General features: G+C 46.8%; 1 protein-coding gene across 1 annotated transcript in view; it reads left to right on the top strand.

The window, feature by feature from the left end:
• The window catches only part of GLDN (gliomedin), a 68,153-nt gene that overhangs the window by 36,882 nt on the left and 15,094 nt on the right, over positions 1–16,177 (top strand). Inside the window, exons 3-4 of the mRNA XM_032624851.1 lie at positions 7,267–7,284; positions 7,652–7,759. Of these exons, the coding sequence (XP_032480742.1) occupies positions 7,267–7,284; positions 7,652–7,759 (126 nt within the window). The remainder of the gene's footprint in view (positions 1–7,266; positions 7,285–7,651; positions 7,760–16,177) is intronic.

The raw sequence follows: 16,177 nt of genomic DNA, 5'->3' as shown, positions 1-16,177 counted from the left end.
CATTCATCTGTCGATGGACACTTAGGTTGCTTCCATGTCCTGGTTATTGTAAATAGTGCTGCAATGAACACTGTGGTACATGTCTCCTTTTTTTTTTTAAATAATTTAACTTTTTTAACATTTTTATTGGAGTATAATTGCTTTACAATGTTGTGTTAGTTTCTGCTGTATAACAAATCAGTTATACCTATACATATATCCCCATATCTCCTCCCTCTTGCATCTCCCTCCCACCCTCCCTATCTCACCCTCCTAGGTGGTCACAAAGCACCGAGCTGATCTCCCTGTGCTATGCAGCTGCTTCCCACTAGCTAGCTATTTTACATTTGGTAGTGTATATATGTCAATGCTACTCTCTCACTTCATCCCAGCTTACCCTTCCCCCTCCCCTTGTCCTCAAGTCCATTCTCTACGTCTGCATCTTTATTCCTGTCCTGCCCCTAGGTTCTTCAGAACTTTTTTTTTTTTAGATTCCATATATGTGTGTTAGCATACAGTATTTGTTTTTCTCTTTCTGACTTACTTCACTCTGTATGACAGACTGTAGGTCCTTCCACCTCACTACAAATAACTCAGTTTCGTTTCTTTTTATGGCTGAGTAATATTCCATTGTATATATATGCCACATCTTTTTTATCCATTCATCTGTCAATGGACACTTAGGTTGCTTCCATGTCCTGACTACTGTAAATAGTGCTGCAGTGAACATTGTGGTACATGACTCTTTTTGAATTTTGGTTTTCTCAGGCTATTGCTGGGTCTTATGGTAGTTCTATTTTTAGTTTTTTAAGGAACCTCCATACTGTTATCCATAGTGGCTGTATCAATTTACATTCCCACCAACAGTGTAAGAGGGTTCCCTTTTCTCCACACCCTCTCCAGCATTTATTGTTTGTAGATTTTTGGTGATGGCCATTCTGACTGGTGTGAGGTGACACCTCATTGTGCTTGTGATTTGCATTTCTTTAATGATTAATGATGTTGAGCATCCTTTCACATGTTTGTTGGCAATCTGTATATCTTCTTTGGAGAAATGTCTATTTAGGTCTTCCACCCATTTTTGGATTGGGTTGTTTGTTTTGTTGACATTGAGTTGCATGAGTTGCTTGTATATTTGGGAGATTAATCCTTTGTCAGTTGCTTCATTTGCAAATATTTTCTCCCATTCTAGGGTTGTCTTTTCATCTTGTTTATGTTTTCCTTCACTGTGCAAAAGCTTTTAAGTTTCATTAGGTCTCATTTGTTTTTGTTTTTATTTCCATTTCTCTAGGAGGTGGGTCAAAAAGGACCTTGCTATGATTTATGTCATAGCATGTTCTGCCTATGTTTTCCTCTAAGAGTTTGATAGTGTCTGGCCTTACATTTAGGTCTCTAATCCATTTTGAGTTTATTTTTGGGTATGGTGTTAGGAAGTGTTCTAATTTAATTCTTTTACATGTAGCTGTCTAGTTTACCCAGCACTACCTATTGAAGAGGCTGTATTTTCTCCATTGTTTATTATTGCCTCCTTTATCAAAGATAAGGTGACCATATGTGCGTGGGTTTATCTCTGGGCTTTCTATCTTGTTCCATTGATCTATGTTTCTGTTTTTGTGCCAGTACCATACTGTCTTGATTACTGTAGCTTTGTAGTATAGTCTGAAGTCAGGGAGCCTGATTCCTCCAGCTCCGTTTTTCTTTCTCAAGATTGCTTTGGCTATTCAGAGTCTTTTGTGTTTCCATACAAACTGTGAAATTTTTTGTTCTAGTTCTGTGAAAAATGCCATTGGTAGTCTGATAGGGATTGCATTGAATCTGTAGATTGCTTTGGGTAGTATAGCCATTTTCACAATGTTGATTCTTCAATCCAAGAACATGGTATATCTCTCCATCTGTTTGTATCATCTTTAATTTCTTTCATCAGTGTCTTATAGTTTTCTGCATATAGGTCTTTTGTGCCCTTAGGTAGGTTTATGCCTATGTATTTTATTCTTTTGTTGCAATGATAAATCTATTTGGATTTTTTGGCTTCTTTTTTTCCTCTACCAGCAAGGCTTTGTGAAATGTGTAGCCACTTCCTCTGTGTTCATTGATGTGCTAAGCAGGTCACTTGGGTCAGGCAACATCAGTTCTGACACCAACCCAGGGTGAAAAGGGAGGCTACTAAATGGAAATTAGAGATAAACATCTTCTCCTATGACTTGGAATGGCTGTGGTGGGAGGATCCAAGGAGTCAGGTTTTTCAGAAGCCTGTAGCGTTAGCCACTGGCCAGCGCCTGCCCTTGAAGACAGGAAGTGAGACTTACATTTTTTTATTATTCACTCCCCATAACTCTGGTGCCTATATATCCTGTCTCGATTAAGATTCTACTGTTTGCTTGTAGCAGGGACCCGTTAGAGCTTATCTGACGAAAAGCGGGTGAGAGATTATAAATTATTAAAAAGATAGAGGGATGTATTTGTCAAGCTAGGTTTGGTCATGCTCTGGTAACAATTAAACCTTAAAATCTCAGTGGCTTAACACAGCAAAGGCTTATTTCCCACTCCACAAAGTCCAGCGAAATTTGGGTGACTCTCCTAGGCAGTTCTGGGGACTCAGAGATCCAAGTGCTGCTGTCTTGTAGCTCCATCATCTGAGCACCAGGCACCAAGGTCACCCCCAAGGGAAGAGAGGGGAAGAAAGGATGGCACCCATTGGGTGCTTTAAAAGGTCAGGCCTGGAGGTATCTCACTTCCCCACCCCCACCATGGAAGGAAGGCAGGGAAACGCAGTTTGTCTGTGGGTCCAGGAAGATGACAATGAAACCCAGTCTGATGAAAACAAAGCTTGCCTCATGAGACAGAAGGGTATCTCACAGACAGACCAGGAGGGCAGTGGAAGCAGCCTGACTCAGGGAGCTGGAGCCAGGAACTGGAAAGCCACTGGGAACCCACACAGCTCCTCTCTCAGCCTTTCTGACTCTCTAGCAGACACCCAGTCCCTCATGTCTGCTTCTCTCTCCTTCATTTTCTTCTCTCTGCAGACTGACATTTTTCACTGTGCATGGCCATCCACAGACCTCTACTTTACATAAGTAAGGGCATTGTGGGTCAACTTTAGACTGCAAGGAGAAAAAAATCTAAGTGGTTCAGCTCCTACCATGCATCTACCCAATTCTAATCAACTCCAGCTAGGAGTGTTGGGTGGGGTAATCACCCAACCATTTGCAGGGCCCAGTGCAAAATGAAAATGCAGGGTCCCTTGTTCATGAAGCAGGAAAAAGGCTTTTTCCTTTCTTCCACAACCTCTCTTGACCTGCCATGGTGGGGCTTTTTATTTGCGACTTAATGTTGTACTCCTTGAGGCATGGGCTACTCACCACATGAGTACAGACCCTCACAGGCACAGGGGCTCCCTGGGACAAAAGCATGCAGAGCACACACCCAACGCTAGCCTCCCCTGCACTCGAGGCTGGGCCCCCACTGGGGTGGCAGGTGGCAGCAGTCACTGATGGGGCAGGGAGTGGGGAGGACACGTCAAGGGGCACAGGAGCAGGCAGGGGAAAATCTGTCCTGGGGAGGCAGGGAGGAGATAGGAGGCAGGGCCACAAACAAACCAAGACTCAAAGCCCCTGGGCCATGCTCTACTGTCCCATCAGACTTCACTCACAAAGCACAAATTCAAAGAAAAAATGGTTAAGAATGTCCAAACGGCAACTGCAGAGCATTTAAACCCAAGCAGGGAGCTCCCTTCTTAGCGTGGAGTCCTGTATAGCTGCACTGCTGGCAGGCCCAGGAAACAGCCCTGCGTACAGTGTTAACATGAATGTGGCTGCCCACATGTGTTCCTAGAGGGTCTGTTATTCCAGAAGAGGAGAAGGGTCAGGAGCTAAAAAAAATTCTGAAAGATGGTTTGCTAAATAGCTAGTAGGCACACATTTGACATTATTATAATGACTTATATTTGGGGCTTCTTCTGGGTGTAAGGGGCCGTGAACAGCTCAATTGGCATCCCGGGATATTGGGACAGTCATCATCACTGTAGCACTCTGCTCCTGAGCTCTTTGGAACCGTTTGTCATCCTTTCTCTTCTGAAATTCTCTAGCTTCAAGGCATGAGACCTGCTGGCTTCCCTCCTCCATCTTCAGATCACTCTCTCTTTCCTGGTGCTTCTTCTATCACCTGCCTCCCTCCAGATGGGGTGTGTCCCCCTCTCTACATCCCCAAATTTGGCTCAGACATTTCACTCTTACCTGAAGGCTAGTAGCTCCCAATATTTCTAGGGTCAGGAACCCCTTTAAGGAGAGTGACTGACTCTTTTCCCAGAAAATTTTCACATCAGGTCGAGGGGACCCAGGACCACCTGCATCCCATACACCTGTGGTGCTTGGTAAAAATGCCAGTTCCTGGGCCTTACTCTAAATCCAAACCAAATCAGAACCTCCAGATTGGGCCTATGTATCTGCATTTTTATAAGCATTCTAGTTGATTTTGTGGTCTCAAATGTGTAAAAACTGTAGCCATAGGGTATCAAGGATCTCAGGTCAGTGTCAAGAAACCCTAATCTAAACACTTCATCATAGTGATACCCTTGGCCATAACTAATGTGTCCTAAGTATACAGCTCCAGCCAGGACCTCTCTCCAATACTCCACTGCATGGAAATGGTTATTGGACTGTCCTCTTTTTTTTAAATTAATTTTTATTGGGGTATAGTTGATTTACAATGTTGTGTTAGTTTCTACTGTACAGCAAAGTAAATCAGTTATGCATATACATATATCCACTCGTTTTTAGATTCTATTCCCATATAGATCATTACAGAGTATTGAGTAGAGTTCCCTGTGCTCTACAGCAGTTTCTTATTAGTTATCTATTTTATATATAGTAGTGTGTATATTGTCAGTCCCAATCTCCCAATTTATCCCTCCCTGAGAACTCTTGAAACCTACTATATACAGATGATTCTTGCTTGTTTACCTTTTTCTACCAATCTGCACATCTGAATTTGGCTCCATCTGCAGTCGGGACTGACGATTGATTGATTTCTTCTGACAGCGCTCAAAGGGCCATATCACCTCCTTACCAGGGCATGTGTGTGCCATCTGGCGGTAAACTGACCACACTGACTACAGGCTACACTGACCCTAGAAAATGCTCTGCCGTTTTCAGCAAATCATTTTTGCCCAACATAGGACTGTATGTATTGAAAGCATACCTTCAAACACTTATTCTTCCAAAAGTTTTCATGTCTGTCAAATAGTCTCATCAGTATCCAGGCTCAGTCGTCTGAGAGGCCTCGTCAGCTGTCTCCTACCCAATCAGACATGGACATGTCCTGCCCATTCTTCTGCTGAAATACCTCTCGAATGTCTAGCTCCCTCTAGAACTCTACAGTCACCAACCACATTTATCTACAACCTTGTCCCAAACTTTAACTACAAAGATCCTCTGGATATTTTCTCCCTGCCCCACCCCCTTCCTTCCCTGTCTCTTTCTCTCTCTCATCTCATTCCCTAGTTCTATTCCACATCCATCTACGGAGAGGATATCAAACACACGCTGATATCAGTGTCATCCCCCGCTGCTTAAGAATCTACTGTAGCTCCGCGCTGCCTTGCACATACCATCTACACCCCTCCGCTTGGTCTTCAAGTGCTGCTGCCCCACATCCCTCTGCCAAGTATACACTTCAGCCTCGTCTCTACACACTCCAGCTGAGCCATTCTTCCTCCTTTCTCTCACCCTGAATCACGCAAGCTCCCACCCCTGTACCTTTTCTCCAGCTGGTCTCCTGCATGAGATGCCCAGCCCTCACCCCTGCAGCCATCTCAGGCCACTGTGTCTTCAGAGCCACAGCTCAAGGCTCACTCTCTCTGAGGGCCTTCTCTGACTGCCATGTGCCCAGACTTCCCCGGTACCTCTGTAGGGGTTTGCTTCTCTGTAGCTCCCTCATCTCATTGTGGTTTCAAAGTATTCACCTTCCTCAGATAGGTTGTAAACACAGCAGACACAAGGATCAAGATTTCTACTTATGGGAAGATTTTGGTGTACGCAGAAGTGCTTAGTAAATGGTGGTTTTCTTTTATATATATATATATATATATATATATACACACATAGATATATATGTGTATATATATATATATTCTTATTGGAGTATAACTGCTATTCAATGTTGTGTGTGTTAGTTTCTGCTGTACAACAAAGTGAATCAGCTATATGTATACATATACCCCCATATCTCCTCCCTCTTGTGTCTCCCTCCCACCCTCCCTATCCCACCCCTCTAGGTGGTCACAAAGCACCGAGCTGATCTCCCTGTGCTATGAAGCAGCTTTCTACTAGCCATCCACTTTACATTTGGTAGTATATATATGTCAACGCTACTCTCACTTTGTCCCAGCTTACCCTTCCCCCATTGTGTCCTCAAGTCCATTCTCTACATCTGCATTTTTATTCCTGCCCTGCCACTAGGTTCATCAGTATAAATGGTAGTTTTCTGAAGAGTCACAGGCTTGGATCTTTAGAAAGACCTACCCACTCCAATATTGGTGATTGTTATATGTGGTCCGGAGAAACAAAAGACCCTCAACTGTTCATGTTGCGACCTCACTGGCTTGTCCGAGTGCTTAAATGGAATAATTGACACTAAGACTATTTGTGGAAGCAAAATTATTGTGTTAGATTATGTGTAAATTATTCACGTGAACCCCTTAGATCCTTGGGTAATTACACACTAAGAAAGGTATCTGTTACCTGATCTGGGCCCTCGAGTTTTCTCAGGCTATTTTATGCAACAAAATAGAGACCAAGCAAACCAGCTTCTGCTCTCAATTCCCCTTGGTGGCCTAGAAGAGACAGGCTGGCTGGATGAGCGTGTTTGAGGCTGCTCCTGGGACACCTGGATCTCAGCCATGCAAAAGCAGCACTTCCTGACACCTACCTGTGCCAGGGCTTCACTAGTGCCCACCCACATTGTCACCAAACCTCATTTAATTACATTGATTGCTTGAGAGATGACTGATTTATGAGTCTATAGTGAAGCCACTTAGAAATTATTCTTAGTCCATTGGAACTTAAGCAAAAGTGGTTTTGATTGGCAAACGGGTCTTTGTTGAATTGTTTTTAAGAATCTTTGGGCAAATATACTGAGTTCTAAATAAAAGGCATGGGGTGGTTCCTTAGGGCCCATAGATGATTAGTACGTTTTAAGAGGGGGAAGGTGCTCTTTGTTTTTTGGGTTGTGGTGTTGGCTTCACTTTCTTCCATCTGTGGTTTATCATCTAAATTTCTTTTTCTGTTGTAGGACCACCTGGCCCAGCAGGTAAGAGCCCATGGATTTTCCAAGTTCATGGGAAGGATATGGGTGGCTGGCCCCCCAGGATCACTCAGAAGGGACTGAGGCAGGGAAGGAAGAAGAGTCTGAAGGCAGCCTTGACTATCACTGTGTCCCCCTCCTCTCTGCCCCAATCACCAGCTCTCCTGTTCCCTCCCACTTGAGAACTTGCTGTCACCATTCCCCACCTGTCACTGCTTCAGGCGGGGGCAGGGAAGGTAGAGAAGGAAAGGAAGAAGCAGGAGAAGATCTGGAAGAGGCGTCAATGCCTGGCCAGTTTCACTGGCTAAAGGAAGTCATGTTAACTTCTGTTAAGATTTTTTTAAATGTTCCCATTTCCCGTGTTTTGATGCAGGACCTCCAGGAATTGGTGGGTTACCAGGACACAACGGATCAGATGGACAGCCTGGTCCCCAGGGCCCAAAAGGCGAAAAAGGAGCAAATGGAAAAAGAGGAAAAATGGGTATTTTGTCACTCTTCTAATTCATTTCCTTGTTTTTTGTCTCCATTATTGCATTTTGGATGAACCAAAGCTGGCACAGTGGGGGAAAAGTGCTGCATCTCTGAATGCAAGGCTGGTTAATGCTTGCCTGGAAGCTGCTGTGTTCTGGGTCAGCAAGGGCCTTCTCTTTGGTCCAACCCTGATAAGATTTATATCCAGTCTGCCCGAGAGAAGCAGTATACCTGAGAGCTGATGTCCACTCCTCTGCTTGCTCTGATGCAGACAGACAGATGGAAGGGGCAAGAGTGAGCAGTCCTGGGGAGGGGCACTACACGGGCTGTGCAGGCTGTCTGTGCTGGTACCCCAAGTTCTCTCAAGGGTCGTTCCTGCCCGACCCTCTCACTGCCTCCTCCTGCCCAGCAGATTTTTGTGTTTGACTGAAAATCAGTTGACTGATACTGACCTCTAGGTTTTCCTGGCTGGAGGAATCACTAGAATGATTTGAGTAGAAAGGCAGCATCCAGGCTGACACTCAGGTTGTGTGGTCCCAGCTGTCAGGGTCTCCTGTCCAGGGGTCACAGGACTATTAAGAAGATGTGGCTGGCATCTCTGAGAGACCTCCTGTGCCCTGCTGTGAGTGGTGGCATTGCCACCACCCAAGCAAAGACCTGGAAACACCAAGGTGTCAGATGTGTCAGGGAGCAGTGACCAGCAGGGGCTCAGGTAAGGCCTGGCAGGGTCTGGGGGCTGGAGGCTGGGGCAGGGTGAGTTCTGAGGGGCTCTGAGCACCAGTCCTGGGAAGTCCATGGGGAAGGCCGGGGCAGAGTCACCTGAAGAGAGCTGGCACATGGCACAGTGGAAGCTTGAGGACAGGGGTTAGAGACTCCTCAGGATGCTTCAAGGAAGGCGTGGTTCTTAGCCACAGCTGAGGGTGGAGGCTCCACTAACCCTCTTATCTATTTTCAATCTCTTGGTTACACTGCCCCAACTCACCTGGACAGGCCCCAGGCTAGAAGAACCACTAGAGCAACTCTTCCAGACAACACAGGAACCCCTTCCAGCATTTCTGCTCTTAAACAATTTGAGCCAGTGGAAAGGGAGAAAATTGTTGAGGGGCTCTGCCACTTGCCAAAAGCCTGCATACCTGTGTTCCCAGGGGCAGCCTCTGTGAAAATGGGCCCACGCAGCCCATGTCAACTCCGTCCCCAGAAGTCCAGCAGTTATAGCCAGAACTACGGAGCAGAATGGACCCTTACATGTCAGATAATAACTATAATTATAAATGAATATCAGCATCAGTTAACGATGACCGTCAGTGTTCAGGCACTTGGTTTATCCCAGAAAGACCCCAGAAATGTGATCCAGTCCTGAGGATTCAGTAATGAGTATTATGAGAGCCAACAGTGAGGGGGAGGGACCACCATGCAGCACTGGATGTGGGTCAGGTGAGAAAGGGGTAACTCCAAGAAGGTCTGAGACAGATCTCTAGCTTTGAAGAGATATGCTTAGCATGCAGCCCACAACCCAGTGAGGGCAGAAAAGAAAAAGTCTATTTATTTCTGTAAGACATATTTATGTGGCAGGTATTATTCTAGATGCTGGAGATCCAGAAATGAAAAAGCTGACAAAATCTCTGCCCTCATGAGGCTGACATCCTAGTCTGGGCAGATGGACAATAAACAAGATAAATAAGTAGAATATATTGTCTGTTACGCGGTGCCAAGTGCTAAACAGAAAAATAGAGCAAGGGGAAGGGATAGGAAGTGTGTAGGGTGGGGCGTGACTGTAGGCTGGGAGGCCAGGTGAGCCCCCTGAGAAGGGACCTTTGAGCAGACACCTGGAGGAGAGGAGAGCGCAGGTGGCGGACTGTCTCGGGGAGAGGGTTCCAGTGGAGCCTGTAAGTCCAGTGTGCCTGTAGACGCTGAGGAGTGGCAGGGAAGCCAGCGTAGCTGGACAGAAAGGATGAGAGGTGAGCATGGTCAAGTTGAAACCAGAGAGGTAACAAGACCAAATCAGGTTAGCCCTGAGCATTTTAAGAACTGGGGTTTGTACTCAGGCACCTGCCCTGCACACCTGCCTGGCAGCCACACAAAGGAGCCTGCAGGAGGGAAAGGAGGAGGTTTTGAAAAGGCTACCTCTATGAATAGGTTGTTGGAAGCAGACTCTAGCCTGGACCAGACTCTAGCCTGGACCATCCGACGCCAGAGCAAGGGCTGTGCTGTCCCCGTCACCCTGCCAAAGCCGCACAGCTATGCTTTCCCTCCCCTGATCCCTTCCTGAGCCCAGGATGGATTCCCATCCCACCCAGCAATCAACAGAATTGCAGGGAGTGGGAGGCAGGACGAGAGCTGGCAGGCCCACGGAGGGGAATTGGCTTTATTCCAGGAGCCATGAGAAGCCACGAAGGGGTTTCAGGTAGGAGAGTGACATGATCAGATCTGCCATTCTGTAATACCCCCGCCGCTGCTGGTGGGGGACACACTGGAGAGAGTGCACAGGCGCTGCTGTTAGGGAAACAGGGCAGAAGCTACTCAGTGTGAGGGCGGAAGGGATGCAGGTGGGGTGTGCAAAGGCCGATGAGCTGAGTGACATTTGGGGGTGAAATCAACAGGACTTGGGGAAGGTAGATATGAGAAGGAAGGGGAAGGGGTCACCAAGACTGACTGTGAGATTTTCATCCTGCCTGACTGCTCTTCCCTGAGGTGAGGGGCCCCAGACCGACTCAGGTCCAGGGAGACAGTCATGGCTCAACATGGGATGTGCTGAATTTGAAATGCCTTGAAACATCCAGGAGGAGGGGGGCCTTGAAGATGCAGGTCTGCAGTTGGAGAAGTCCCTGGGGCTAGAGGTATACATTAGGGTGTCACCCAAGGGCAATGGGCTTGTGGACCAGGGTGCAGTACCTTAGGGAGGGAGCTACCAGCAGAGGAGAGCCTGGGTACCCTGAGAAGTACCAGCGTCTAGTGACCAAGTAGAAGGGGAGGAGCCAGCAAAGGAGGCCAAGGACAGACTGAGCAGCAGGAAGAACAGCAGGAGAGGATGGGAACATTCGTCAGCAAATACTTATTGAGAGGGTTCCAAGTACTAGTGGGGAAACAAAATAGACGTAGCCCCTATTGTGGAACTTTCCATCTTTGGTGGGGAGGCAGACATAAATAGTCAACACAAATACATCTGTAATCACAATGTGAGGTGCACATTTGAAGGAAAGAACAGGGTGTTATAAGCTACAGTGCAGAGAGGGCGGGTCGGGAGGTAACGTCTGAGGTCAGACCTGAGGGATGAGGGCGAGGCAGAGGGTGGCCCAGGTGGAGGGCACACACCTGCCAAGGCCCTGCTGGGGCAGCTGTGGGGGGGGGGGCGTGCAGCAAGGTGAGATGGGAGGCGGGGGCCAGGCCCTTCCAGAGCCTTCAGGTTAGTGGTCTGGGGTCTCTCTGTCAGCCACAGGGACTCATGCAGGATGTCAACTGCTGGGCCAGGATCATGGCTGTGGAAAACGAAGGGCCGTCATTTCAGCTGAGAGTTCCAGGATCGTTAGTGGTTTGCCAGGCAAGGGGTGGGAGAGGGGAGGAGTGGGCGTGCATTCCAGAAAGAGGGAACAACAAGTGCTATTACCAAAATCAGGAAAAAGAGACTGTGTTCCACAGAGATAGGACTGGGTTAGGCTGGACCGTGCCCTCTACGGTGATCCTCTGGACAATAGTAAATAGCTGACATTTACTGTCAGACACACTACCTAGTCCTCTCTACACTCACCTCATTTAGTCTTCACAACAACCCCAAGGAGATGGGTATGTTTACCAGCCGTATTTTTCCCAGATGAAGAAACCTTATCTTTCTGTTTTCCAAACAGGTCAGGCCCACCCTTGTCCCAGGGCCTTTGCACTGCTGTGGCCCGGCCCTTCCTGAGGCCCGTCCTTCCCACAGAGCAGATCTCAGCTTATAAGTCACCTCCTCTTCAAGATCGTCCCTGACCTCTGTGTCTGGCCCCTGCCTCACCAACTCAGTCACATTCCCTGCTCTTTTCCAATAACATATCCCTCCCTGAAATTCTCTCCCAGTGTTGCCTGTTGATATGCTGATGGTCTGACTCCCTAGGGAGAACGTGAGGTCCGTGAGAACCAGGCCATGTCACTCTCGCTTAGACTCAACCTCCAGAGCCTGGAACAGCCAGCGAAAGAGGGCAATCAAGTCATGGTTGAACTAATGGACGTAACTTGTCCAATGTCCAAAAGCTAATAAGTGGAGGAGGTGGGATTTGAACCCAGGCCTCTCTGACTCCTGGACCCCTGCTCTTAAACACGACTGCACTATACGTCTAGGCTCGAGGGGGTCGGGCCCAAGCTGTGAGAGCGGCGTTAGCCCGAGCCGAGGGAAGGAAGGCTGGGCCTTGGGAGCTAGTGCTGTTAATTGTCGAAGGATGATGCTGAGTCTGACCCTGAGTCTTCCCGGGAGGGTGGGAGAGCGCCAGCCCTTCAGAGAGGCCCACAGGACGTGTGCAGGAACGCACAGTTCAATGAGTACTAACCTGTCAGGCAGAAAGAATGGTCCCTGCTCTCCTGGCAGAGGGGAGCCAGGAAAGGAGTTCTGGGAGCACCTGCCTCGAACCCCGACTGGCTCTGAGGCCTTGGGCAGGTCAGTCCCTCATCGGGCCTTGGTCTCCTCTGTATGCTAAGGAGGTTGTCTTCCAACAACTCTAGCATGGCTTCTGGTTTTTAAACAGCCTGCTCTAGTGTTTGCCTATGATGGAGAGACTATTATTTGGCATAGCTCTCAGCCAACCCCAGCTGAGGCTCAGTAAATAATTAATGAGTGAAAAAGGAAGGAATGCATGAATGAGAAGAATAGAACATAATTTCTGTCCATAAGAGCTTACAGTCCTGTTGAAAGAGAAGATATAGTGTATATACAGGATGAATTCAATAACTGGTTATTCTGATATGAAGATGCTTTATACTACACACGAGAGAATACTGCCAGAAGAAAAATCTGAACTTTGCTGTGCAGATAATGAACAAATAGGATCCAGTGTAGAGGACGGATTGTACAGTAGAGACAAGTGTAAAGGACAAGAGAGAGAAGTGTGATCAACATCTTGGACACAAACAGAGGGGAGATGGGGAGGACACTGCAGGGGGGAGAACAGAAAGGCCACACTCGGAGGAACTTCTAAGGAGGCTGCCCCTGCATATAAGAGGGGACCCAGGTGAGCCTGGGGTGGGGTCAGAGCCTTTAGCTCCATGTCTGCTGGAGGCCACCGGGAGCCACTGCGGGCTCTTGAGAAGAAGACTAACCTGACGAAACCAGAGTTTAGAGCTTTAGACCAACAGTTGTTTCCAGGATATTGAAATATGAAGATAACCCTCAATGTCTGACCTTAGGGATGCTAAGAACAAGGGTGCAGTAGGCCAGAGCCAGAGCTTGAAGTCTTGGTTTGGGTCCCGGATCTTCCGCTTACTAGCTGTGTGCACTTGGGCAAGTTACTTAATCACTCTGTTTCCTTATCTGTAAAATGAGAACAGTCATAGTATCTGCCTCATAGTGTTGTAAGGAAGATTAAATTAATTAATATATATATAAAGTGCTTAGAATAGGGCCTGACACATAGCAAGTGCTATGTTAGTGTTAGATATTACTGTTGTTGTTTCCAAGGGTGAGGAAGGAAATCTGAGTGGAAATGCCTGTATTTATTTGAAAACACCGACTTAGATTTAGAGAGAAGAATTGGACTTACATGTTGTCAATTTTGCAACTAGCGTCTTTTTCGAAGTTTGATGTGCTATGCGTCAAAACCAAGCATTTTCTTTCCCTCCATCTGCCTCTCACTTTCTCACTCAAGAGTTAATGCCTCAGTGTCTTCTCTAAGAATCGAATCTCCACCAAAACAGAAATAAACACCCTCCTCCTTATTCATCCCAGTCTTGGGTCTGGGTTTTTCCCAACACCCTTGGCTCCCTTTCCTCTGCCTCAGTCGGTCACAGATGGTCCTGCCAAAAATATGTCCTCCCTCACCCCTTGCAGTGAAGATGATGGCATTGACCCCAGCTGGTCACACAACCCCAAACTCTAAAGCTGGGAAAACAGCTTGTTTTGAGTGGGCGCCACCGGGGAAGGAAAATAGCAGAAAGCCACATCCAGCACCCGAGCGAAGCAAGAGGAATCTGGCCTTTCTTTCCTGGCAGAACGTGCTGACTCAAAGCCTGCCAGGAATCACGGGACAACAATGCCAAGGTCCAGGCCACACAATGTTTAACAGTGTCCCTGTGCACAGCTGAGTCAGGGGAAGGTAGAAAGTGCCACATTCAAGTCCTCTGATGAGGTGGTGGTATACTTCTGACACACCATGGCCAGTGCGTGGCCAAGACAAGGGAAAACTTTGTGGAGGCAGCAAAGACGGTATGTAGTCAAAACATCCCCTACCCTTTCTTAATGAAAGCTTAAAAATTATCATGCAGACATAGCTGAGAGTCGGAATACATCCATAAGCAAAGGTCCTTAATATCCTGAGCTTTAAACACCTGCCCCTGTGCAGGCTGCATTATAGCAGCTGCATTACAGCATGAATGTTTTTCTATTTCATGCCTTGCCTTTTTGAGAAAAGGGGAAAAATGCATAAGAGGAAGGAACAAAAGAAAAGAAGGGGAAATCAAACGATGATGCAGAGAGGCTCTTTGTGACTAGAATAAATGCCTGAAAAAGAAACCCCTTAAGTAACTAGAAGATACCATTTCCCTGAGCATTGCTGAATGTAGGTCATGTGACACCTTTAGAAGGTATCAGTTATACTCGGTGCATTGTGCTGGCTGGACACTATGGCAACGTTCTCTTTTGTGTCCTTCAGATAATGTGCTAAATTGCCTATTTAAAATACTGACAAAAGAACGTGTGCTCATGCAGAGGTCCCTGATTAAGAGAGGTCCCTGCTCTTCTTCACATCCTCTTCCACTGTGTCCCCAGCAACTCCATCAGTGCAAGATGACACCCAAGATCACCCCTGGCAGAGGCAGGGAACCAGGGGCTTCTGACCCCCATCTACAGCTGAATTGCATGGTTTCCACTGAGTTGTTTTTTTTAGTAGTTGGCTGAAATCTAGTGAATATTTCTTTGTTCACCACATTTTTTAACAGTGATCAACACTTTAAGTTTCTTTCATGTACTGCTGACTTCCTTGGGATGGTCTGTGTAGGGTGCCTTGAGTCTGGAAGACCTTATCATTCCCTCGGCATAAAGGAAAGCTGCTAAGAGCTCCAGATGTATGTTTTAGGGAATAATGGCCTCCGATGGCAGTGCAGAGTATTCCAGCGCGATCTGTGGTGTGATGTGATATAATAACCTCCCCATTGCTGCAAGGGCTTGAAAGGAGCCAGTCGGGTGGTGGAGAGGGGCTTTCAGGGTTGGATGGGAGGTTAATCTAAGTGACCCCTAAGGTGCCTTCCGATCTGGAATTCTATGATTCTCTTCGGACAGCTGTATAGGAATCCTATGGGGCTGGTAGGAAGTTGGGGGTAGGGTTCAGAATTGGTCTTAAATCTGGGGGGAAGACAATTGCAATGGCACAGAATGACAATTGGAGAATGGGGATCGGCCGAGTTGATGGGGCACAGGAGAGGAGTGAATGAGCTGTCACTCAGCCAGAACCTATAAGAAGGGGCTTGGGACTGGCAAGGTAATTAGAAAAAACAATGAATGCTAAGCCCTCTTGGTTAAAGAGGCTGAGAGAAACTGAAGTTTTGCACTAAAACTTGCCTCTGGCTCTTCCCTATTGCCTGAAATCTCTGCCCCTTTGAAAAATATTTCTATTGAGCAGTATCTCCAGGAGGCTCTTGTCAAAATGAGCAAATGATCCCTGCGATAGGGTATCGTATTAACTGATCCATATCTGGCAATACCTTTGCACAATAGTAAGTAATCACTTTCCCTCTCAGTGTGCCTAGGTGCTCATGAGTTCTAGCAACTTTTTTGTAGATTTTCTACATAAATAATCATGTCGTCTGCATATAAAGACAATTTTAATTCATCCTTTCTAATCTGTTTGCCTTTATTTCTTTTTCTTTGCTTTATTGCACTGGCTAGAACCTCCAGTACAGTGTGAAATAAAAGTGATGAGAATAGATACCATTGTCTTTTTCCTGATCTTAGGGGGAAATCATTTAGTCTTTCATCATTAGGGATGATGTTAGCTGTAGGTTTTTTCATAGATGCCCTTTTTCAGATTGAGGAAGTTTCCTTCTATTCCTCTCTTTTTTTTCATAAATTTTTATTTATTCATTTGTTTTTGGCTGCTTGGCTGCTTTGGGTCTTCATTGCTGCGCGCGGGCTTTCTCTAGTTGTGGCGAGTGGGGGCTACTGTTCGTTGTGGTGTGCGGGCTTCTCATTGCAGTGGCTTCTCTTGTTGCGGAGCACAGGCTCTAGGCACACGGGATTCAGTAGTTGCAGCAC

Source organism: Phocoena sinus, chromosome 2 (genome assembly GCF_008692025.1).
Source record: "Phocoena sinus isolate mPhoSin1 chromosome 2, mPhoSin1.pri, whole genome shotgun sequence".
NCBI lineage: Eukaryota > Metazoa > Chordata > Mammalia > Artiodactyla > Phocoenidae > Phocoena > Phocoena sinus.
Note: the sequence above shows the minus strand (reverse complement) of the source record. Positions and strands in the feature narration are given on the sequence as shown.